The sequence below is a fragment of the Saccostrea echinata genome, unplaced genomic scaffold, assembly GCF_033153115.1.
Source record: "Saccostrea echinata isolate AGI-Se365-2 ecotype Australia unplaced genomic scaffold, CSIRO_AGI_Sech_v1 ptg000033l, whole genome shotgun sequence".
Taxonomy (NCBI): domain Eukaryota; kingdom Metazoa; phylum Mollusca; class Bivalvia; order Ostreida; family Ostreidae; genus Saccostrea; species Saccostrea echinata.
Window position 1 is genome coordinate 37,608,198 of NW_026889782.1, and position 23,803 is coordinate 37,632,000.

The 23,803-nt window shown below is 37.1% G+C and overlaps 2 protein-coding genes across 2 annotated transcripts; both read left to right on the forward strand.

The window, feature by feature from the left end:
- The first annotated feature begins 610 nt into the window (after positions 1–610).
- LOC133198529 (uncharacterized) lies at positions 611–1,300 on the forward strand. Its single transcript, XM_061334612.1, has one exon. It carries the CDS (start codon positions 611–613, stop codon positions 1,298–1,300), a length of 690 nt encoding a protein of 229 aa, XP_061190596.1.
- Positions 1,301–17,837: 16,537 nt separating this feature from the next.
- On the forward strand, positions 17,838–18,380 carry LOC133198530 (baculoviral IAP repeat-containing protein 7-like). Its single transcript, XM_061334613.1, has one exon. The coding sequence runs from the start codon at positions 17,838–17,840 to the stop codon at positions 18,378–18,380; it is 543 nt and encodes a 180-aa protein (XP_061190597.1).
- Positions 18,381–23,803: the final 5,423 nt, after the last annotated feature.

Consider the following 23,803-nt stretch of genomic DNA (forward strand, 5'->3'; position numbering starts at 1 on the left):
TTAATTACTCATTATATTTTTTTAATGAATGAAACTACGGTGCAGCCTAATAAAACATCAATACTAATAATTACAGTGATTTTTATTACATTGAAAAAATAGTTTGCAACTATCTGTCATCTTTGTGAGACATGACACTCTGCAAATTGATTGTTGAAAAAAAATATCATAATTAATTATACAAAATCAAATTGATCATTTTTCGTGCGCATGCGTGGGTAGACATGGACGTGTAATTTTCTTGCTGTGATACTTTGTGAGTAACCTTTTATTAATTTAAAAGAATAACCTTGGAAAATCAGGTATGTTTAGATATCTCGATATCCCTATATTGCATTGATGCCTAAAACGGACAAAACCGACAGGATGCGGCGACTGTCTTCTGACGGGAATACCCCAAAGCCATCAACAAAAACTGTAAAAATGGCGGATAATGAGACTGTTAAGACTGCATTAGACAGTGGTTCAGATTATAGTATGGTGAACAAGATTGTAGTGATTGCGGAGGCCGTCCAGAATCTACAAATGGGCCCTGCAATCCATGGTAGAAATTAAATTAGACAAGTTCAAGAATGATTTTATAGCAAGCGTGGACAAGAAATTTTAGGCCATGAAGTCGGACATCGACCTTGAACTTGCTGTCCATAAGGCCGACATAGATAAACTGGCACGAACAATAGATTCTATTGTTAAGCGTCTCGAAAGGCTTGAAAACAGAGAGCAAGTTCAGGATATAGACCGATCACGATCTACTTATGTCAGCGAGGACGTGTTGTCTCAGATCCAGAGCTTAGAAAAAACACAGAAAGACATTGAAAAAACAATGACTGATTTACAGTGTCGTAGTATGCGCGACAACCTCCTGTTTTTTGGCCCGGCAGAATACAGAGGTAACAGAAAAGAGGATTACGTGGCTCTCATAGATGTCTTTTGTGATGACCTACTTCGGCTCCGTAATATAAAGCGGGACATCGAAAGAGCTCATAGGATAGGAAGAAGGAGGGATGGAGAATGCAGACCAGTGTTAGTGAAATTTTCATCTTATAGGGTGAGAGAGAAAGTCCGCGCGAACGCCAGCAGGCTAGAGGACACGAGATATGCAATTTCGGAGCAATTTCCAAGATCAATACAGGAGCAAAGAAAACAACTTTACCCAATTCTAAAAGAAGCAAGAAGAAGTGGTATAAGGGCAACAATGGTTGTTAACAGACTTTATATTGAAGTTGAGGAGTACAGAGGACCGGAAACAAAGGAAACTATGGTTGCAAGTACTAGGGATGATGAGGTTACAGAAGGATAGGGTTCTCAGGAGAATGGCAAACATACAAAAACAGTTCGGACTGAAGTATTGAAATTCATCTGTTGGAATATCAATGGTGGTTTTGCTACTTAAATTAAAGAATTAAGTTTCCAAAAGTTCTTACTATCTTATGATGTAATTCTTTTAACTGAATGTTGGCTTCAAAAAAAAATTGATGTGCATGTCGAAAATTTTGATTCTTATGTTTTCCCAAGACAGAAAAGCAGAAACACCCAAGGCGGTGGAATTGCAATACTGATTCGCAAAACATTTCACAATTATATATCAGTTGTAACAAAAAAAAAAAAATACTATTGTATGGTAAAAAATACACCGTCTTCTAAGAAATATAGACAAAGACTTGTACGTAGGATGTGTATATATACCACCTAGCAATTCTACATTTTATCGCCTGTATGACTGTGACCTATTCAATGATCTGGAAACACAAATAACTTCATATCAGAGCAAAGGAAAAGTTATGATATTAGGAGATATGAATGCACGGACTTCATCTAGGGAAGACTTTATAATTGATGATGTTCTTTATGAGAATAAATTGAGTCATATTGAAACTATTGGTTATGAGATGGACTACGATTTGCCATTACGGGTGAACCAGGATAAAAGTATAAATGACAATGGTTCGAAACTATTGGCAATGTGCAAATCATCTGGGATGAGGATACTAAATGGTCGTCATAAAAATAATATGGACAGGGATTTTACATTCATGGAATCCAGGGGGTTAAGTGTTGTAGACTACTGTCTTTCTACACCAGATATCTTCTGCTTTATCGAAAAATCCTAAGTATCAAATTTTACTACTTATTCCGATCATGCATAACATGTTATAGAAAAATGTGTTAGAAATATATTAAAGAATTGTAAAAGAAATTTAAAAGGCAATATGCTAACAATCTATCTTTCGATCCTTCCGAGTGCATTTGAGATTTCATTGATTTAATTTTCCCAGATGTTTGTCTGCCAACATGGCCACTAAGCTTGAAAATTTGCCTTCTTAAATGTCTTTGCACTTCCTTGGCCCTTTGTCCACAAGCCAACTGACTTCTTCCAGAGTAATTTCCATATATTTCATAAATTATACTATTAAAATATTGAAAAGCGAAAAGTAAGACTGATGATCAAACATCAGTCAAATAAAATGAGTTTAAAACAATACAATACAGTTACTCCTTATATCAGTAGTTTTTATATTAAAAATGAACTATTCAACATGTAACCTCCTTTGTTGCAGTCCTCGTCTTTGCTGCTCTGACGAAAAAAGAAAACAACATAAAGAGAAGCTTCATAATATTAACCAAAGATATTAGCATTTTAGTGTCTTCTGTGGAATTCTTTTATATTTGGTTGCATAAAACTAACTCTTACCTTAACCCTCCCAAAACATTTAAGATAAAATATACCTTGGTTTATCTCCTTTGATCTCCCATGTTCTGCAAAAAGCAAAAAAAGAAGTTTGGTCGATTTGCAGTTTCAGATGATGAGGTAGACTTGACAATGTAAGACTAATTGGTAACCTTAACCTGATATTTGTAACTTATCCTAGATCCTTACCTTAAAATTCACCATTCCTCTTTTTAGTGCTTTATTTTGAAGCCTTTTTCATATATATAAACAAATACCAAACAGTTTACACCCACTATCCACCACACTAACATACGAGGGTTGTCCAAAATGTTCATTGACAAATGCTATGATTTTCTTAAAAAAATCTGCACTGGCAAAAGTGTAAAATAATATTTTAATATATAGACCATGATTTGGTAAATGTATCAAAATTAAAACAATGCACACTATCTTAAAAACATTGTAGGTGTAATTAATTTACATATTCAAGCCGCACGGCCAAATCTGACGTAAAGCCAATATCTTGATAACCTCAAAAATAGGGAATTGAATTTTTATCACATGTCAATGGAGACATGCTACATTTTTTTTTATTATTCCACATTGCCAAGTGATTGCAATAATATTTATGAACAGACCATAATTAATTAAATTTTTAAAAATAAAAACAATACATGCTAATTTACGAGCATCATCAATATTAACGCTTAATATACACAGGCTGCACAGCCCAGTCCGACATTGCGCTAGATTTATAACAACGTTATGAATAGGTTTATCTTATTTTCATCCAATAACAGTGGTTTTCCACTACTTGTAGTGTCTCCGAAATAGTACACTAAACGAATTAATCATCTATACAAACTTCAAATGAATTGACCTTAATATTTTTCAATATTTCAAGTTGTTTGATCAATATTTTGTCTTTGACGTTATTTCAACCAAATTAAAACATGACTTTATGATTGGACGTTCCGCTCAGATGGCCGATGTCGTTTTTTCTGTCAATTTTTGAGGATTTAAGTCTTCTTAACTCCAGTCGGAAAATTTCATTCAATGCGTTAACATGGCTACTGAATACGGTAGTAACAGAATTTCGTCCCTGGCTGCGATTTCATTCTGAAATTAAATGTTAATATTAGGGATGGCAACGAATATTCGAACATTCGAATATTCATTCGATGAGTTGATATTCGAATATGAATTTAAGATTCGAATATTCGGTGTTTTTCAGATTTCATAAAAAGAAGTACTGTGATTAATAAATTTTGATTACAGCAGTGCTGGAATTATCCCTGTTTAATTTACTAGCGATCAATTTCTTTCACTACTTTCTTATCTTATAAATCTACTAAATTACATGTATTTTGTTTTGAGTAATGTGTTAAAGAATTGTACAAAAATGCTTTATGTATAATACAAAACGTACTTTCATAGTTTTTATTAGTTAGATACAATCGGATCTAGAATCGAGGACAAAAATGAAATCTAAGAATGTCTAAAAGGCGTAAAGAGTTTACTTATCAAAATAAAATTAATTGATCATTGAATGAATGTCCGATAGAATTAATCTGTAATTAATATTGTAAAGGGCTTAATTTCAGAATAAAAGTGTAAATTACTTGATTATCTCGGGTTGTACATAATCCTGAATTTTATATTCATTATCGGGAAATTAGTTAATTACCTAGGAAAATTGTCTATTGTATCAAAAATTATCATCATATCTCTTATCAGGCAGATAATTGTAATTCATTACACATATTGAAATCTGAACAGTATACCGTTACGACTATCTTGCCTTTTGTAAGACGACTGGTTGCTCAGTTGGAGCTACTATAAATACACGTTTCATTTGTTAAAATTATACTTTTCTACATTTAAATCAATTAACACGTTTCATTTGTTAAAATTATACTTCACCACATTTAAATCAATTATTTATTTCAAACATTGACAAATATCAATTGGAATTTCTTATTGTACACCTACGAAAGTCTTCACACAATTTTACTTCCAATATAAGTATACCTACGCTAAACCTTTCATGAGAGTAGGATGATGCATATTTAAAATAAAACAAATATATTTATTTTATCGAATATTCGAATATATTCGAATACTTTCATTGAATATTCGAATATGAATTATTATTGACAAAATTGACATCCCTAGTTAATATCAACTTCCGGAACTGTTGTGGACGGATCTGCCTGTAACTTTTTATTGGTTTTATGCCCAGTGGCGGATTTAAGCGTATATCATAGCTCCGCCCTGGACCCACTGTGGGCCTCAAGGCGGCCCCAAGACCCCCTGCCTACTTAATGCGCCCCTAACTTCAATTCCTGGATCCGCGCCTGATGCCGGTTAACTTTCTATAGAAATATTTTTCTTTCACTCTTGAACTTATATCAACCACAGCCTTACTCTCCATGATTTTTTTTCTTTTGAAGGCTATTGCATGGACGATAATACTAGTAACAAATAAACAGCTGACTACTGTAAGATTTATATGCCTCTTTAATAATGCTATAAAGCAGACGAGACAAGCGTTTCTTCAAATACTAGAGTGTATTCCTTGAAGGCCAGCACTCTACTTTGTGATATTAAACAGAAATATAAAAATAAATTCAAATCTATTTCTTTTAAATACAACTCTTTATTTATGTTGATGAGTTCTTCTGCAAGACATTTCAGATTCAAAAATTTGGAAAATGTTTTATAATTTTTCAAAGTTTTACAGTGATGACTATAAAAAGTTATAGCATGTTTTATCCGATGCAGTAACTAATGCATCTCCTAGATGCCCGGATGCAGCTGTCAATACATCTGTACATACTGCTGCGTCCAAGACAACCCGTCACACAGGAAACATAATTGTCCGAGCAGTACGTGGGAGGACACGCTCCATTGCACGTGTTCTCCTGAAGATACAGAAGCAAAATAAACAGCAACAGGATCCTCATTGTGAACCACAAAAGTGCTGCAATCAAAATTATTTCTCTTGTTAGGATGTTTAACAGTCGGTCTTAATTAACTAAAAAACATTTTTCCCAATTAAAACAATTTGCATGTACTTCTTTTTTCATGAATGAATTATTGAGATACATTTATTTCAATACAAATCGAAAGCAGAGCAAACACTGACCTCTCAAACCATCAGAGGTGGAATCAGATGTCATGGTAAATGTTAAATACAGAAAAAGAGAGAGAGAACAGAACATAAAGTAAAACATTTGAATGTCTCCATCCTACTTTACAAAAACCTAGAAGTTGCATTACTCTCCTGGTGCAGTGGTAGAGCGTATGCTCAAGAGTCACGGAGAAAAGAGCTGATCCTTACGTCAAGGGTTCGAATCCCACTGTGGAACGTGGAGACCGGTACTTCAGATGATACAGTATAAACCGAGCTATTGTGTCGCACTAGATGCTGGCACAAAAAATATCCCTCATTGCTAGATAGCCTTGAGTACCGAGCATAGGTCAAATATTGCAGCTCTCCACCGGCAAGTGGTGGCGTCTCTATATGAGTGAAAAATTCTCGAGAGGGACGTCGAACAATAAACAAATAAACAAAAATTTTCCTTTTCAAATGACGCAACATTAAGTTCATACTACTCTATAGACATAAAACAACCATCACAGTCCTTAGTTTACACGTGGTCATGGGATCCCTGGATTGAGGACTACTGTCGTTGTAGTGCTAAACAGCTATTGTCTGATTAAAACTGAATTGAAAAGGGCTCTCTGCGTATTCTACTAATGTAAATACTGGCAAAGGTGAAAAGACTTTTACAACTTTGTAAAAATGTAAATACGCTATTCTATGCAATATTTCCTAGAAAACCGTCAAAATAAACAAATTTAATTTGTAATGTATTAATGAATCTCACACTTTCTCAATTTGTTAATGAAATAATACAATCCTTTAAATAATAACTTACCTTAATTTAATCCTTAAGAAGTACGCGCTCCTGTGTAAACTGCATATCTATATCCTACATATTTATAACAAGAGGCCCATGGGCCACAACGCTCACTTGAGTAACTTTGGCCTTGCTGTTTTTCACCTGATTTCCCCACTTGTATTATTTATTGTGACCCAGCCCTACCCCCAGGGATCATGATTTGAACAATGTAGAATCTACATTACCCCATGATGCTTCCGCTCAATTTTCAGCTTTTCTGGCCGCGTGGTTCTTGGGGAGATTTTTAAAGATTTTTTTCTACATATATCAATGTAAAACTTGGATTCCCTATTGTGGCCACGCCCTACACCTGGGGTCATGATTTTAACATTTTAGAATCTACACTACCCCGGGATGCTTCAACATAGGTTTAAGCTTTTCTGGCCCAGTGGTTCTTGAGAAGAAGATTTTTTCTACATATATCATTGTAAAACTTGGATTCCCTATTGTGGCCCCGTTACCCCCGGGGGTCATGATTTGAACAATTTAGAATCTACACTACCCCAGGAAGCTTCCATATAAGTTTCAGCTTTTCAGGACCAGTGGTCTTGAGAAGATTTTTAAAGATTTTTACTACCAATTTCAATGTAAAATATGGATTCCCTATTGTGGCCCCGCCCTACACCCGGGGGTCATGATTTGAACAATTTAGAATGTACACTACCCCAGGATGTTTCAATATGAGTGTCAGCTTTTCTGGCCCAGTGTTTCTTCAGAAATTTTTTTAATGACCCCACCCTATTTTTATCTTTTCTTGATTATCTCCCCTTGGAAGGGGGCTTGGCCCTTCATTTTAACAATTTAAACTCCCCTTTACCCAAGGATGCTTTGTACCAAGTTTGTTTAAAATTGGTCCAGTGGTTCTTGAGAAGAAGTTGAAAATGTGAAAAGTTTACAGACGGACGGACGACGGACAACGGTGATCAGAAAAGCTCACTTGAGCTTTCAGCTCAGGTGAGCTAAAATGCTATGGTATATCCGTTTTCATTTGTTTAATACAAGACCACAAATGATGAGAATGTTGTGTTTTAGTATGAAATAATATCTCAGGTAGCGGCAGCTGTGGCAACTTAGATAGTTTTTATTTCTATTAAGCCATCTCTGAATAAACATTGTTTGTTTGCCCTCTCCCTACAGACTGGCTAAAAATGGCCCGAATCAAAACTTTTTAACCTCTGTGAAAAGATTTTGTTCTCGATATTTCCGATTTTCTCTCCCCGTCTCTATATATATTGAAATTTCCAACTCATCATTTAAAAACAAAAACACAAAGAAGCATTTCTTAATGCAAAATTATAACAATTGATTGTAAAAGACGCTTTCAAACAAGTTGTATTTACATTTGAAACCTTACGCATCATTGCAATCTTCCGAAAATATTTTTACAAGTTTAATTAATTAATAAGATAAAATTGATGAACAACGGAGGTGAGAGCTACATAGAAGATATTCTAGAATAAAAAGCCACTGAATAAGTAACCTCGAGCTGACCCATTTCGGGTACATGAAATATGAAGATAACGAACAGTATTCAATCTCGAAAGTCCATTGAAACGATACAAATTTGAAGCAGAGCAAACACGGACCTCAAAATTTAGAGGTGGGATCAGGTGCCTTGGAGGAGTGAGCATCCCCTGTCGACCGGTCACACCCGCCTTGTGCTCCTTGTCATGATCGGGAAACAAAAACCGGAAATATCCGTAGACAGTTCAGTGTATAAATAATGGACTAAAAATCATAATTGAATCAGTATCAATATAAGTGTAAAACTTCACCTTTTACTATTGCTGTTTACCGTGTCTAAGGCGAACATTTTGGAAATTTGAAATCCAAGAAAAAAAATATTTTGCAGAAGGAACTACTGTCAAAGGGAAAAAAAAGATGTCAGTTTTATTTCTTGTAGAAATAAGGTTGACACTGTTAGGAATACATTTAAGGAATGCATTTTTAAAAAAAAAAAGAAAAGAAAGTTGAATGCGTTATAACATAGAATGTAATTTAAATTTTAATGTGTAAGCAGTTTCTATTTCAAAGGCTTTACCACTTTGCATTTATTAAAAATTGATTGGTAATCAGGACTTTGTGATTAGTCTCTATTGAGCATTCTACGAGAACAACTTTGGGCATCTTTGTGGGAGGAATATATCACACAACTTCGTTAATAATTATAAACAGTATATTCCTTAGAATTATTGATTTTTGAAAAAAAAAAACTTTTTCTTTTAGAATAACGACATGCAAGTTTAGCTTCACTACAGAATTTTTACAATACATGCAGCATTATTTGACTATTACAATACATGCAGCATTATTTAATATTTAAATGCTGAGTAATATGTTGACTGAATAAATACTGCATTTTTGTCGCAGAAGATACTTTAGCTCAATAGCAATTTGTTTTAAAAGCAGCTCCGAATTTGCAGCTCTTCAGTTTTTTTTTTCATTTAAATATTTCGGATTTCCAGCGTTTCGGCATGAGCATCATTGAAGAGACATAATTTGTCGAAATGCGCATCTGGTGCCTCAAAATTAGTACCGTATATGATTTACATCATTAAAAATTTGAATAAACAAAAAAAATGTGGAGTTGACAAAATTTTATCCTAGGCACTGTTCATCCTACGCTTCAGTTATACTGTCTCGTTTTACCATCACTGAGTATCCATGATGATTATATCGTGTTTATTGTTCAACACCTGTTACTACGTAGGATGTCAACAGTGTAGAAACAAAAATGATTAAAAATATCACTATTTCAAAAAGTATATACATCTGTTACATTCAAATTCAATGTGCTTTGTTTACTAATAGAACTCGGTTAAATATTGTAATTCTTACACCCAAAAATCAGAATAAATCACAAAAGTGCAAAACACCAATTTTGCACAAGCATAGGAAATAGCAAGTTACAGAAATTTCAGCAGTATGATACCGTTTTGTAGCAACACATCTTCTCAGACCTCCTGGAAGGCTTGAAAAAGCTTTAAATTACCAGGTTTTAACACTTTATGCGAAACGGAGATGTTTCCCATCCATTTCTAATTATATGATGCAAAGGGAACCCAACAATGCATTACTGGAAGGGAATGTACCAGCGCAGATGTAGTTTGTGGATCTTGTACAGATAGGCTACAAAAGCCTTCCATCTTCAAGTATTTAAATACAAGTAACCACAGCCACGAGCGAAAAAAAGAACCTTTAGTCCAATATCGACCGCCCTTCAAATTTCATCCACTGCAACATCTCGCAGATACTGTATCTTTGGAAAAAGTTTGGGAGTTTCAGATATAACTTAATCTATGTACTTCAGACACACAACTCCCATGCATTCATTTTTTCAAACATGGCATACCTTGGCATGCATATATCTACAAAGTAGATGTTGCAACAAACATATAATTGTTTATTATCTCTTAAATAATTTCATGTATAAGTTGCAACATTTACACGAAGCTTGTTTAAATTGTTTTTAAGGAGCGATGTTTGCGGCCTGCAGGCTGATTTAAACTTGATATAAAAAGACAACACAGGGTCTGACACATCATTTCATATTTTAATTTTTCACTAGAAAAAGACGTTAATGTTACCTTAAAGCCAACGTTTTAGGATAAACGTTATTAATTCAATTTCCAACGAGTCATTTCGACCAGGATTTTATCCCTTTCAAGGTAAGATCAATATCAACAAGATATCTCCAAAGAAAAATCCGGAGAGGCCTGAATAATAGCGAGCTGTGTTAGGGGGGAAAGATGTCTCAACGGACATCAAGAGCAAAGAGGGCGTATCACACCGATATCTGCTTAGAAGAGTAAGCATCTTCTGTTGATCAGTCTCCAGCCGCCGTGAGCCCTATGTATTGATCAGGTAGACCGAACATTCCTTTGTCGAATTCAGTATATAAACAAACGCTTCCTACTGATAGGTCATATTTGCTGAAAAGTTCATCATAAAACTATGAAATTCTCTCTCTATCTTAAACGAGGTTGTTGAGACCTCTATAACATTTGTTTTATTAGAAAGAGTAGCGGCAGAAAAAATCAAACTTGTTGCTTTTAAATCCAGTTCAGGGACGGTTAGTGATTTTATTCATAGATATTTGACGGGGGACCCTAATGTAACATGGGACGTATTGAAGGGAGAATTGTCTGTTCGCTTTGCCAACATAACAGACGCACAACATTCATTTATGTTGCTTCGTCATGTGAAGCAAGAAAACTCTGAAAATGTTCAGATTTATGCTGAGCGCTTGCTTTCCCTCGCTGAACAAGCGTATGAAGGTCAACAAGAAGCCGGCAGAGTTACTGAAGGTCAGCTTGTCGGGTTCTTTATTGACGGGCTGTACTCTGACCGATTGAAATTAAAAGTAATGCGTGACAATCCACGAACTATGCAGGATGCTATCAATTCCGCTAGAGCTGAACACAACTTGTAACAGCGTTTTCAGTTACGAACCGGTCGTACATATTTTGTTCCTCCAAGTAACACAGGAGAACCCATGGAAATTGATCACTATAGACAAAGAAGGGTAAGGAAAAAGGAAAATTATGTCCGACCCAAATACAGACATTATGACAAACCTAAATTTGCCCCTAAGAAAGTTTTGGCAATAGAACAAAGTAAAGAAAAAACAGGCATTCTGAGAATATTGCATTAGCAATACTAGTCCCCTACCGGCAAGTGAAATCTGGTTCCCTTTAAGAAATTGAAAATGCCATAATTCCGACAGAAATCCATGAAGCGGGACGAAATGCAAACTTGATCTAAAACTAATCAAGGTAAAATCACATACAAAAAATCAGCTCAATATCTGAAAGCGTTTAGAAAAAATTGCGGAAAACCCTTAAAAATTGTAAAGGCCGTAATTCCGTCAAAAATCAATGAAGCGGTATGAAATGCAAACTTTGATCTGTAACTCATCAAGATATACTCACATACCAAAAATCAGCTCAATATCTGCAAGGGTTTACGAAAAAAGTGCGGAAAACCAAGTGGGACAGACTGACAGACAGAGGGACAGGCAGACAGACAGACGGACGGACAGACTCAGAGGAAACCTATAGTCCCCTCCGGTTTCACCAGTAGCTATAGGGGACTAAAAAGATGTTGTTTGCTGGACTTGCAACAGAACGGGGCATATTAGTAGAAATTGTCCTTCAAGAAAGGTCGAGGCCATCGATGCCACAATGGGTAATGATGATGACTAATGGGAAGAGTTAAACTAAGGCGCTCCTCCAAGATGGGACCATTGGAGGGAGCAAAAGTCAAAAACAAAAATGTAATGAAAAACCTACTGTAACAATCAATTCTGTTGAAAATCCAAATTCCTGTATTATCAAAATTAACAAAGATTTAGACCTTTGATCGATACAGGCGCCTCTGTTTCTTTGGTCAGTTCAAATATTTATAGGTCCCTTCAAATTCAATCAAAATTAACAAAACCAAAACTAAATCTGAAATCTTTAAATGGCGCCGATCTGAAAATTGATGGTTGTACAAATATTGAGTTTCAAATAGGAGGTCTTACACTGAATCATGAATTTTACGTTGTCCAAAACATAAATCGTTCATTCATTTTGGGAAGAGATTGGCTTGTACAAAATGGTGTTAGACTTTATTTTGATCTTGGTAGTTTAAGAATCGGAAAAACGTACGTACCCATAGTAGAAGATATCCATATTGCTTCAATTTTCAGAGCTTCACAAAGAACTGTTTTAAAACCTCAGTCAGCAACGGTTTGTTTTGTCAAACATCGAGATCACGAAAATTTCAGAAATAAATTTGTTGAAATTATAGTGCAATAGAGAAAGGATTTATTAGTGAAGAGCCAGGACTTATGATAGGAAATGCAGTTGCTAACACCAAACAATCACGAAAAATTCCTGTGCTAATTGTTAACAATACTAACAAAACTTTAAAGATCAGAAGAGGATGTGTGGTTGGTAGAATAGATGTGGTTGAAGAGAGAAGAGTTGAAACAATAAATGAAGTAGTGAGTCGAGAGCAAAATGATAAGATGTCTGTTGAATTACTTACTGAATTAGATGTCTCTCCTAAACATAGGGAAATGATTGAAAAACTTGTAAAGCAAAATAAAGATATATTTGCACAAACTGACGCGGAGTTAGGACATAAGTAGTATAACAGGCCTGGCTGGCCGGGTCAACTGAGTGCACTTTTTGTCCCCTGGGGGAGATGGGTGGTTCAACTTAGTACACACCCTGGAAAAACCCAAGAAAAAAGTTTTGTGCAAAGGGGGGTACGTTTGATCTACGTTTGTGCTTACTGTGTGTAAAATCGCTGAGTCAGTAATACATAGGCAATACACACAAAAACTTGGCATCGATTCAAATCACAGCTACCTATGCATTGTGACGTCATGTGTCATTCATGCAGCCAGTTTCTCTCTCTCTATTTTCTGAAAACCGAAAAAACAATAACACAGAAAAAGTTTGTAAGATGATTTATTCAAAGTAAAAAATGTACATAATTTTACTTTTTCTTCTGGGGTTTCAGGGGCTGTTTCTTCTCCGTCTGGGTTGTAGTAGTAGCAGAAAATTTCCTCTTGTTGTTAAATGGAGTCTGCTTTTGATCCTTACTACTCTCTATTTTCTTTTCTAGATTACCAATCTCATTCATCACTCCTCTAAACACACGAATCTCAGTAATCATGTCACAAATAGTCTGTTGAAGTATCTCAATTACATTGGTCATTTGATCTAAGATATCACATATCAAACTTCTTTCATTTCCTTCAATACTATCCTGTGTCTCTGGTAAGGTTGGAGGTGAATTCATGGGATTTTCCTCTGCCATATTTCTACGTCTGTCAAGTTCGAAGTGCCCACTAAGACTGATCCTAAATTTCCAGCTCTGGTTTATATACCCTTTTTCGTGTGCAAAAATAAGTTTGACTTACGTTTGTACGTACTGTGTACGTCTCAATAAACAGTCTTGGAACAGCGAGCTACCTATGCATTGTGACGTCATACACTCTATAAATACAGCCTTTCTCCGACTTTCAGCTCATTTTGTTGTCAGATCTATCAAGATGAATTTTGATAGTGCATTGAAAAGATTGTTACATGCACAACAACTTATGAGATGGAAAAAACGGGAGAAAGAATTAGAAAGAATTATTTCTCAACAGAGAACGAGAGAATTAGTTCTCAGGAAAAAAATGCAAGACTAGTAGAAAGATTAAAGAGAACCAAAGCCAACCGAGCTCAACACCTACAAGTTTTAAGGAATCTACCTGAAGAAGAACTACCCTCTCCGTCTTCGTCACTACCTCATTCGCCACCCCAGAAGCCAAAGACCATTTCCCAGTATTACCAAGTGAGACTCAATAAAGCTAAGCATTCAAGAAAATTTAAAGCTAAAGAAGATGTCTACAGTGTGAATTTTAAAGACTTTCAAGAGGAGGAAAACAGAGGCTTTGTTCGGCGATTATTTAGAGACATGCTACAGAATGTCAAATATCAAATGCAGTGTAACCCTAACGATTATGTACGCCTGAACATTCACCACCCTTCTCTGGATTCCGACATTTGGTACGAGTTTACGCAATGTAAACATTTTAACGAGGACGTCATTTTAAACAAAATAGAAGCCGTTCAACAATCCAAGAAAGATTTTAAACTGGGAGACGGCTCTATGGAATTCGACATGCTTCATGTCAAATATCCAGAAGGCAGTGGTGGACAGAATACCAAACACCTGATGGTCAACAAGGATAGTTTTAAAAAGAATAAAAAATCCATCTTTCAGATCGACAATCCCTGGGATAAATTTTGTTTAGCTAGAGCAATCGTAGTCACCCGGTTACACAGTCAAAAACCGGAAAATCCAGAGAGTTTAGTTGAATGGGAAAAATTATGGAAACTCATGAGGTTAGGAGATGTAAGAGCTAATGACCAGAAAAATGAAGCTATAGCTCTCATGGAACAAGCCGGCTGTGATATCCATCAGCCTTGTGGACCCGAAGAATGGGGAAAATTACAACAGGTGTTAGCCCCTCGCTATCGACTGAAAATATATCAGTTCAAGTCCACCTCCTCTAAACTCAGTTTGGAGCCCCTTTATAAAGGCTGCGGAGATGGAACTTGTTTAAATGTTTTGTTAGATGACCATCATTACGATGCTATTTTATCTATGCCAGGTGTGACGGGCAATCAATACTTTTGTGATCATTGCGATGTGGGCTACAGGAACATCACAGACCATCGTACCAAGTGTCCTTACCGATGTTCCTTTTGTTTAGCGGACACTCCCTGCCCTCCAGACGGGAGCCACATTCAATGTAGCCAGTGCCAGGGATTTTTTCAGAGCAGAACTTGCTACGAAAACCATTTACAACCTCACAGTAAGAATACGGCCACAACGGTGTGCAGTTTAATGGGACGATGCGAGCATTGTGAGAAATGGATGCCTAAAATGTTACTCCCTCATCATCATTGCGGAGGACAGAAACAATGTAAGATTTGTAAGAAAACTGTAGACACAGATCAACAGTGCTACGTTCAACTCAAGCCTAAGATAAAGAAAAAGAAAGGCAAAGAGACATTACAGTTTTATATTTATTTCGATATCGAATGTACACAGGAAAACGGCATCCACGTCCCTTATTTATGTGTGGCACACCGCGTATGTCAACATTGCGGACACTTACCCATAGAAGATCCCTGTCCTCGTTGTCGACACATGGGACCCCGTCAGCACGTGTTTAAAGGGCCAGATACCTTAAAACACTTCATGGACTGGTTATTACAACCCGACACAGGTTATAAGAATTCCGCCTTATTACACGACGAGGCCATCATCATTGCCCACAATTTCAAAGGATATGACGGACAGTTCATTTTAAATTACCTGGTTCATTCCGCCTGCATGAAGCCTACAGTCATCATGAACGGCAGTAAAATCTTATCCATGCAAATCTGCGGATTGAAATTCATCGACACTTATAATTTTTTACCTTTTGCTCTGTCTAAAATGCCCTCTGCTTTCGGATTCACCGAACTGAAAAAGGGGTATTTCCCTCACTTTTTTAATACAGAACACAACCAGAATTATGTGGGGCCTTATCCACCGGCTTTCTACAATCCGGACATCATGTCTATAAGTGGACGACAGGCTTTTTACAAATGGTACGAACAACAAGCCGGAAAAGTGTTTGATTTCCAGAAGGAATTTTTAGACTATTGTATTTCAGACGTCGATATTTTACGACGATGTTGTGCTCAGTTTAGAGCCACCTTCAAGAGCTTGGTCAATGTAGACCCCTTCCAGGAATCCATCACTTTTGCAGTGCGGCCAATTTAGCTTACCGTCGAGGATTCATGCCCGAAGATACCATTGCCATCATTTCCAACATGGGGTATCAGCCTGCGCGTCAATATTCCGCCAAAGCCTGTCGTTGGCTAACCTGGATGAGTCACCAGAGCGGATCTAACATACGACATGCTAGAAACGGGGGAGAAGTCAAGATCGGAAGTTATACTGTAGATGGATACCAGGAAGTTACTCGCACCATCTACGAATTTTACGGATGCTACTGGCACGGATGCCCTACCTGCTATCCGAATCTACAGACCGAAACTCATTCTCACCGGACACAATTTACTTACCAGGAATTACACGAGGAAACTTTAAGGAGGAATACGGTCTTAGAGGAAATGGGGTATTCCGTAAGTAGTATCTGGGAACACCATTTCGATCAACAAGTACAAGATGTGGCATTGCAGAATTATGTACGAGACCTGGACATTCCAGATCCTTTGAACCCCCGAGAGGCTCTGTACGGAGGCCGGACCAATGCTACACACTTGTATTATGAAGAGGGGGACATGAGATATGTGGACGTCTGTTCCTTATACCCTTACGTATTAAAACAGAGACTTTTCCCCCTAGGCCATCCTCAGATCATAACAGACCAATTCCGGGACGTGAGAACTTATTTCGGTCTCATCCACTGTCGGGTCTTACCACCCCGAGGCCTCTATCACCCCGTTTTACCTTATCGCACGGAAGTTATTGTTTCCCTTATGTCGAACGTGTGCGGAACGACAGGACTCTACTTCTAAACTTCAATGTCAACACACAGACCAGGAACGCTGTCTTACAGGTACCTGGGTGACTGCAGAATTACATAAAGCCCTAGACATGGGATATACCTTAGAGCAAATTTACGAGGTTTGGCATTTTCCAGAAAGTAGTAAAGATTTATTCAGATCTTACATCGATACCTTCTTAAAGATCAAACGGGAAGTTTCTGGATTCCCACCTGATTGTCAGACGGAGGAACAGAAACTAGATTACATTACTAAGGTAATAGAAGGAGAAGGGATTAGAATGGACCTGTTAAGTATAGAAAAAAATCCGGTGCGAAGAACTATAGCCAAACTCTTTTTAAATTGCTTGTGGGGAAAATTCGCTCAACGCCTGTTATTACCTAAAACTCGATACTTGACCGAAGAAGAGGAATTACAGCAACTCTTACAAGATTCGACCATTGACATCAAAGGGATAGAACTCTTAGAAAATAAAGAGCAGCCAGAATCGGACATGATGCTGGTCAATTATCAAGAGAAACAGGAATTTGTAGAAGAGTGCCCCTTCGGAAACGTGGTACTGGCCTGTTTCACTATCGCTCATGCCCGATTACACCTCTACGAAACTTTACAACCTTTAGGAAATCGGGTCCTTTATTTCGATACGGACAGTATCATATACCAACATAAGGAGGGACAATTTAATCCTACCCTTGGCAACAGTTTAGGAGAATGGACCGACGAATTAGACGGGGACCACATTATTAAATTCATGTCAGGAGGCCCTAAAAATTATGCTTACCTCAAAGCCAAGGGAAATTCCGTGTGTAAAGTCAAAGGATTGACTTTTAATTATCGAGTCTCGTATCTCCAGAGACATTACAAAAAATGCTCAAGAAAGAAATTGATGAAATCCAAGTCTCGTATCCTTACAAAATACAGAGGACCCGTCAACATGAAGTCAAGACAATACCTTAAGAAAAACAATATAGAATTGTCTATGATAAGAGACAATTGATGGAAGATTATAACACTTTACCTTATGGTTATTAAAAACATACTGTATTTCAAATGTGTTGTTATTTTATGGGAAAACCCCAAAATGAAGGGTTATAAAAAGGGGGGCAAAAATATTTTAACACTTCAGTCATGGCTAATGATAATAAGGAGCCAGACGGGCCTCCTGTTTACCCTAACTATGCTCTGCTCTTAAAGAGAGAAGCTACCTTTGAAGATGGATGGCCCGAGTCTTTAAAAGGATTATTACCCAACCTAGCCAAAGCCGGATTTTATTACAGGGGAGTGAGTGATAAGACCATCTGTTTTCATTGTGGTTTGCATTTCACCAACTGGGATCCCGAGGACGATCCTTATGTAGAACATGCTTATTGGAACCCTAATTGTCCTTACATCAATACCTATAAAGGACGTGGGTGGGTGATGAATGTATTCATTATCTCTTTAGATCAGCTGGGATACAAACTTTCACCTCAAATTAAACCTCTACTAGACCAAACCTCTACAGAGATCCAGGCAACAGGAAAATGTCACATTTGTTTAGAGGGAGAATTACAAATTGCTTTACTCCCTTGTGGACACGTATGTTGCTGTTCATTATGTGCTCCCACATTCCGGTATTGCCCCATCTGTCGAGTCGATGTGAAGAGAACCCAGCGTATATTTCTGTGTTGACTATCAATAAAAGGATTGAAACCATTATTTTTCTCTTCATTTATCATCATGCAACCTGACGAGACACTCCCATCTTTTCAATTGAAACACGAATTTACCATGGTGGTAGCAGGACCTTCTAAATCAGGCAAAACGGAATTTGTCAATAAATTAGTGAAAAATTTACATTGGATTACCCCATGCCACAAAAAATTGTCTGGTGTTATCGAGAATGGCAACCTACTTACACTTCTTTAACAGATCAGGTCTCCTTCATTCGAAATATTCCAGAAGACGATGAGAAATTAGTGGCCAATTTAAGTATTCCTCACTTACTCATTTTTGACGACATGATGGGAGGAAAAGCCATCGAATCGATCGTGGACTGGTTTACCCGTAAAGCTCATCGTCGGAATACTAGTGTGATTTACATCACTCAGAATTTATTTAATCGGGCACCACAGCATCGCACCATTAGTTTGAATGCTCATTATTTAGTGTTGTTCAAAAATCCCAGAGACAAATCTCAAATCAGTGTCTTGAGTCGACAATTAGCCTTACCTCATTTGATGTCAGCCTATCAAGAAGCCACCAGTGTTCCTCACGGGTATCTCCTGGTTGACTTGAGTCCACAGACCCCAGACGAATACAGATTGAGAAGTCGATTGTTTGAATTGTTAACTGTACACATGCCACAAGAGTATAAATAAAAATGTACCAGCATTAAACTTGTCATTTATCATTATACAATCGTCATGGGTCGACCTCTCTCAGCCAAGAGTAAATTAGTGAAAACGTTACGACGTTCACAGCGGGAGCGAGATCCTGCCAAGCGAGCCCATTTAATCGAATTACGGCGTAAAGCCTTATTGAATTGGTTTGCTATGGGAGCTCGAAATTTGATACGTGGGGTCTTACCTATCAATAAACAGACCCAAAAGTTTATTAATAATCATCGTCAAGATTTAAGTATCATAGCCGATAAGTCGGCGAGTGATCAAGACAGAAAAAATGCCATTTTAAAACGCGGAGGAGCCGGATTTCTAGGCGGAGTCATCATTCGTCATTTATTTAAATGGAATGCACCTAAGAAACGACGTGTTCGTCGTTTAAAAAGTCTGGTAGTGCGAGTCTATAATAAGAAACAAAGAGTGTTTCCAGATTGGATGGTCCGAGTAGGAGGAGCAGCTCAAAGGAGCAGAAAGAAGAGAAAACCTTCTAAGAAAAAACCTCAAAAGAGAAAACCTCAAAAGAGAAAACCTCAAAAGAGAAAACCTGCTGCTGCTCAAAGAAAAGCCTCTGCTGGTAGAAAGAAAAAACTACTCCAAAAACTCCAGCTCAACGAAAAGCTATACCTAAAAGTCTGAAAAACGAAATCAATCAGTATTATAAGGAACAAAGACAAAAACCTATTGGGGAGTTATTAAAAAACAAGCTGAAATGGGAATGGATCGTCCTATGGGACCCATAGGCAGTCAAAGAGCTACCGATTTAGATGTGTTTCCTCAAGTCAATGTGGGAATTCCCTCTCCTAGAATTAAAGTACCCATTCACACTTCTAAAATAGCACGCTTTCAACCTCTGACCGCTTCTACACCTCAACTTCCTAAAGGAATGAGATATAAATGCCGATATTGTTCCAAAATCTACGTCACCCAGAAAAATAGAGACAAACACGAGAAGGACAAACACGACATGTATCAGACCTGTTTACCCATATTGTTGTCTCTCAGTATTTTTTATTAGATTTGTCAGTGAGATTTGGCATTTCCCCGTAAGATTTCACTTTTCGTCGATTGTACATGTATTACTAAAACAACTACATTTCGGATTACCAAAAATGAACATTTTTTAATAACAAAGAAAAACATAATACCTTGCTTTCTTTCGAGTGGTTTCTGTCATTTTTAAACCACCGCGTTTTGGCAACCCGACATCACTTAAGTGTTTGAAATTTTTCTCTTTTTTAGCGATTAAAAAGCGTCAAACTGAGACATCATAACAAAAACTAGCTGCTAAAATCCAAATGAAAGAATTTCCCAATTTCCGTATTTTTATTATAGCAAAACGTGAGACGTATTTTGGACTCAAAATCCGTACAAAATACGGCGAAATCGTAAGAGTAAACAGGTCTGCATGTATGCTCCTCCTTGAGAGTATAAAAGGAGGAGAAACCTGGGACATGTCCTCATTTTAACCCCATGATGGCTAAGAAGAAGGACTTGCTGTTCTACACGATTAAAACCTCATTGGCCTCTTTTAAGAGTGTTATCTGACCCTCACTATTCCTCTCCATTAAAGACGGGTATTTTAAAACATTGTTCTGGAGATTGTATTCTCAAAATCTGCGAGATCGTGTATAACCTATTAAAAGGAGTATTACCTCTCAGTTCGGCTCATAAACGAAAACTAGCTCCAAAGAAACACATCTTCAGGAGACTGGTCAAACCTCAATCTGTCCAGAGACGAAGAGCTTTATTACTTCAACAAAAAGGAGGAAACATTATACCCCTTTTAATCTCAGCAGCACCTTTACTGTTGGATGCCGGTCGATCCGTCTATAAAGTCATCAAGAAGAAAAAATGAGTCGTAAAATGGTGTTAGTTCCTGAAGTCTTATTGAATGATCTCAAGGCAAAATTACCGAAACCTCCGGAATTTCAATCAATCATCAGTTTAGGTCAGGAATTGGACGAGATTACAAAACGTGAAGATTTAACCCCAGAAGAAAAAGTCGCTTTATATGGCCAGGAACTTCATCGATATAGGAATTATTTACAACAAGCTAGACAGTAGCCTATTTCTAAACTGAAAATTCCGGCAGCAGGAGCTCCAGCCCCAGCAGCAGCAGCATTACCAGCAACCCCAGCTGAGATTGAAGATGAAATCCTTGCAACAGTGAATAAAAACATGAAAAGAAAAGCTGGATTATTATTAAATCATTTAAGGAAAAACCCTAAAGTGTTAACTTGGAATAAAGAAGGTGAAATTAGTTATCGAGATCAAAAAGTTCCCGATTCTAACATTGTGGATTTAATGGCTGATAGTATGTTATCTCATTCTCGTAAAAACCATCCGGTTCCTACAGGATTAGAACAGTTTGCTCAAGCTTTAAAAGAGACGCGTACTCCTCTGGAATACGTGAACAATGGAAACTTTATAAAAGCCATGCAGAGAATTGGAAAAATCAGTACTCCTTAAAGTCACGAAATAGACGATAGTGGATTTTCTTCCTTTTTTGACACTCCAGTGAGTAGATCAATAGAAGATCCAGGAACCATCATTGAAAAATCCATTTCAACCCCTGTAGGGACAAGGGTAGGATCCAGATATAGTCCTTTAGCTCGAAAGAAATTAAAAGCCAACCTCGAAGAAGAAAAGAAATTAGGACAAATCGACGAAAATTGGCTTTCATTGCCTAAAATATGAAAAAGAAACAAGTGGAAGACATTTTAAAAGAGATTTATTTTGATCCTAAAAGAGGTTACGGAGGAATACAAGCTTTGTATCGTCAGGTCAAACCTTTAGGAATTTCCCTGAAAAAGATTCGAGAATGGTTAAAAGAGCAAGATATTTATACCTTACATAAACCCATTCAAAGAAAATTCCGAAGACAACAGACTAGAGTGACAGATATAGACGAACAATGGCAATTAGATTTAGCAGATGTGTCCAGTTTAAAGAAACATAATGATGGATATACGTTTTTATTATGTGCCATTGACGTCTTATCTAAATATGCCTGGGTAGTGCCTTTAAAACAGCAAACAGGGGAAAAAAATGATTCGAGGATTACAAGAGATTTTTCAACAAGACGGTCGACGTCCCGTCCGCATTCAATCGGATCAAGGAAAAGAAGTTACCAATCGAGAATTCTTACAAGCTTTTAAATCCATTCAATTTTTTTACCACTCGTAATACGGACACTAAAGTTAGTATAGTGGAACGATTTCAGCGTACACTCAAAGCACGCATGTGGCGTTGTTTTATTCGTCATAAAACCAGACGGTATTTAGGTTTTACCGGATTTAGTGTATGCTTACAATGATACCTATCATCGGAGTATCAAAAGAGCACCAGCTCAAGTGAATGCTTCTAATGTGTTAAAAGTCTGGAAAACTTTATATGGGAAATCAAATCGGAAACAGTTTCCTAAACCTCAGTTTAAAGAAGGAGATCAGGTACGCATCAGTAAGGCCAAGCGCACATTTGAAAAAGGATATTTACCTAACTGGACCACAGAACTGTTTACCATTTCTAAAAGAGTTCCTGGAAGGTATCCTTACGTGTATAGAGTGCAAGATTATAACGGAGAGGAATTAGAAGGGACTTTTTACGAGAAAGAATTACAAAAGATCATTAAAAAAGACGACGTGTACAAAGTGGAGGAAATCTTAGGGTATAAAAAGCGACGCGTAGGGAAAAAAATCATTCAAGAAGTCAAAGTTCGGTGGTAAGGATATCCCCCTAGTTTCGATTCATGGATTCCCCAAACGGATCTCATCAAATAACTCCTCATTGGAAATTTTGTGGAGAGAATGTTCCTCGAGAAGAAATCGTTTATTTCGTACAATTATTTATCTGTGTATCTCTTATCGTCACCAGTGTGGTCATGTTAGCTTTACACGATCCTAATCGAGAATATTGGATGGTATGTGTCAGTTCTTCAGTGGGTTATATCATGCCTAGTCCTACGATGATGCATCATACACCTACCCCTAAGAAGACCACGAATGCACAGGGTTAATGTCTAAAAAAATAGATACACAACAGAGTATATAAAATGGGGAAACAACAAAGATTTTTTTCATTTCTGATCTGACTGAGGACAAAGCAACATGGAATTTTTAAGCTCAGAGTATCGTTGGAAAATGCAAGGTTCCACTAACAAAGGAGAATGGATGAAAAACAAAGATGAATGTATCCAAGATTTCATGGATAAGAATCCGGGTGAAACAGGAGTCAATGATGTGTACCTGTATAAGAGAATCAAATTACCGGACCATGAATGTGGACAACTTATAATAGTATTATTAGGGCCATGGCAACCCCAGTATCAGGAATTCAAATGGAAAGTAAAATACGTTTTGGCTCACAAAAGAGAGGGACCAGCAAGGACCTGGATTCAAGGGAAATGGATGGAAGAAGTCCGAGATTGTATCAAAGATTATGTAAACAAAGTGCTCAAAGAAGGATACGACATCATGGACTGTGCTTGTGAAACAGAATATTTGTACATGAGGAGAACTTTTCCTATTCAAAAAGAACTATGCCAAAGTATTCCATGTTTGTTACTTTAATGTTATTGTTGTTGTGAATTAAAAATAAGAAAAAATCTAGAAAAAAAAATGACATTTTTTTCTCTCTCTCTCTTCAGCTTGTCTAACATTTGGTTACAATGACGTCACAATGGGTAGCTTGACTGACTTGAATCTCTGCCAAAAT